Raw genomic sequence first — 1,693 nt, forward strand, 5'->3', positions numbered from 1 at the left:
TGCAGGGAATGTGGCCCGACACAGTCCCTATTCCTCGTTTATAATCATCAGGCAAAGCTAAAAACTCGTACACACAAATCATAAAAACCAAAACTAAAGTAAAATCTCGCATATATTATAGTCTTTGGTGAGCCCCACAGGCCCACACGCACCAAAGACTTCATGGTCCGCATCCATTATATTTTCCTGGAAAAAACACAATCTCTCTCTCCCTCCCTATTTCTTTAACTTCTTAACGCGGCATTCCCACGGTTCTTTCTTTATTGTGAAATAAAAATACTTGTTGCCACCAAACCCAAGTCTTTTCCAAACAAAAATTCACGAAGAATCAGAAACCCGTGCAACACTCATTTTCACAAATCCCAGAAACCCAAAAAAGAAGGCGCAGACATATAGACAGAGACCCAGAAAAACAAAAATTCAATTCCCGGTAGAGATGTTGGAGATGTGCAGGAAGCCATTGGAGAGGTGCTTTGGTGTTGGAGATGGTGGAGATGGACTACTTTGGCAGATGGACTTGAAGCCCCACTCATTTGGGGACTACTCCATCGCTGTGGTCCAAGCCAATTCCTTTCTAGAAGACCAGGGACAGGTGCTCACCTCTCCTTCCGCCACGTACATCGGAGTCTACGACGGCCATGGTGGCCCTGAAGCTTCTCGCTTCATCACTCACCATCTCTTTGCTTTCCTTCACAGTATGTTTAACTTTTAACCCCATCTTTTATTGACTTTTTAACTCTTTAAGCATTTCATTATTCATTTCAATTGCAAAGAAGTATCTTTTGGTTTTTGATTTGTTTTGGGACTTAAGAACTAGGAGGGTTTTGAATAACTAAGTCTAAGACGACTAAAAACATTACCAATTTTAGTTAGAGATTCTATTATTTCAAATTCAAACTAACAGAAAAGAATAATCTTTTACTAGATTTTTAATTCCTTTTTTTTAGCCCAGTTTTTCCCAGGAGGGTAATTGTTACGCAAACCATGTTTTTCTATTCATAATTAATTGTTTAATTGAATGAGCTTCATATTTAGTAAAATTTATATAGGTGTTTACCGTATTTTGTGGTTTTCCTCCCAGATTTTGCAACAGAAGAGGGGGGATTGTCTGAGGAAGTTATCAAAAAGGCATTTAGTGCCACGGAAGAGGGATTCTTACATTTCGTGAAGCGATCATGGCCGGCTCAGCCGCAGATTGCTTCGGTGGGTTCATGTTGTCTTGTTGGGGCAATATCGAATAATGTTTTGTATGTGGCTAATCTTGGGGACTCGAGGGCAGTTCTTGGCCGCAGAGCATCACAAGGACAGATGAATAGTCCGGTGGTGGCTGAGCGGTTATCTACTGATCATAATGTTGGAGTGGAGGAGGTGAGGAGAGAAGTCGAGGCACTTCACCCTGATGATTCAAACATTGTAGTGTACACTCGCGGAGTTTGGCGAATTAAGGGCATTATTCAGGTAAGACTCATCTTTGTAATTAATGTAAGCTTTGATATTTAATGTTTGTTATTTGTGAGTGAGTTTATGAACAATGGGGGCATCTGGTGGCTATTTAATGCAAGCTGATATGATCTATATGTTTGGTACACACAGAGATCAATTTTAAAAAATCCGTTTGAGTTCACATATGGTAATATTTTTCGTGTGCTTTACTTATTTTATCTTTCTGGAGTGCTGGTATGATTTATATGTT

The 1,693-nt window shown here is 39.8% G+C and overlaps 1 protein-coding gene across 1 annotated transcript in view; it reads left to right on the plus strand.

The window, feature by feature from the left end:
- Positions 1-202: 202 nt before the first annotated feature.
- LOC111999279 (probable protein phosphatase 2C 63) overlaps positions 203-1,693 on the plus strand; it is a 3,402-nt gene continuing 1,911 nt past the window's right edge. Inside the window, exons 1-2 of the mRNA XM_024031409.2 lie at positions 203-695; positions 1,082-1,458. Of these exons, the coding sequence (XP_023887177.1) occupies positions 437-695; positions 1,082-1,458 (636 nt within the window). The 5' untranslated portion in view covers positions 203-436. The remainder of the gene's footprint in view (positions 696-1,081; positions 1,459-1,693) is intronic.

Source organism: Quercus suber, unplaced genomic scaffold, assembly GCF_002906115.3.
Source record: "Quercus suber isolate HL8 unplaced genomic scaffold, Cork oak 2.0 scaffold_410, whole genome shotgun sequence".
Classification (NCBI taxonomy): Eukaryota; Viridiplantae; Streptophyta; class Magnoliopsida; order Fagales; family Fagaceae; genus Quercus; species Quercus suber.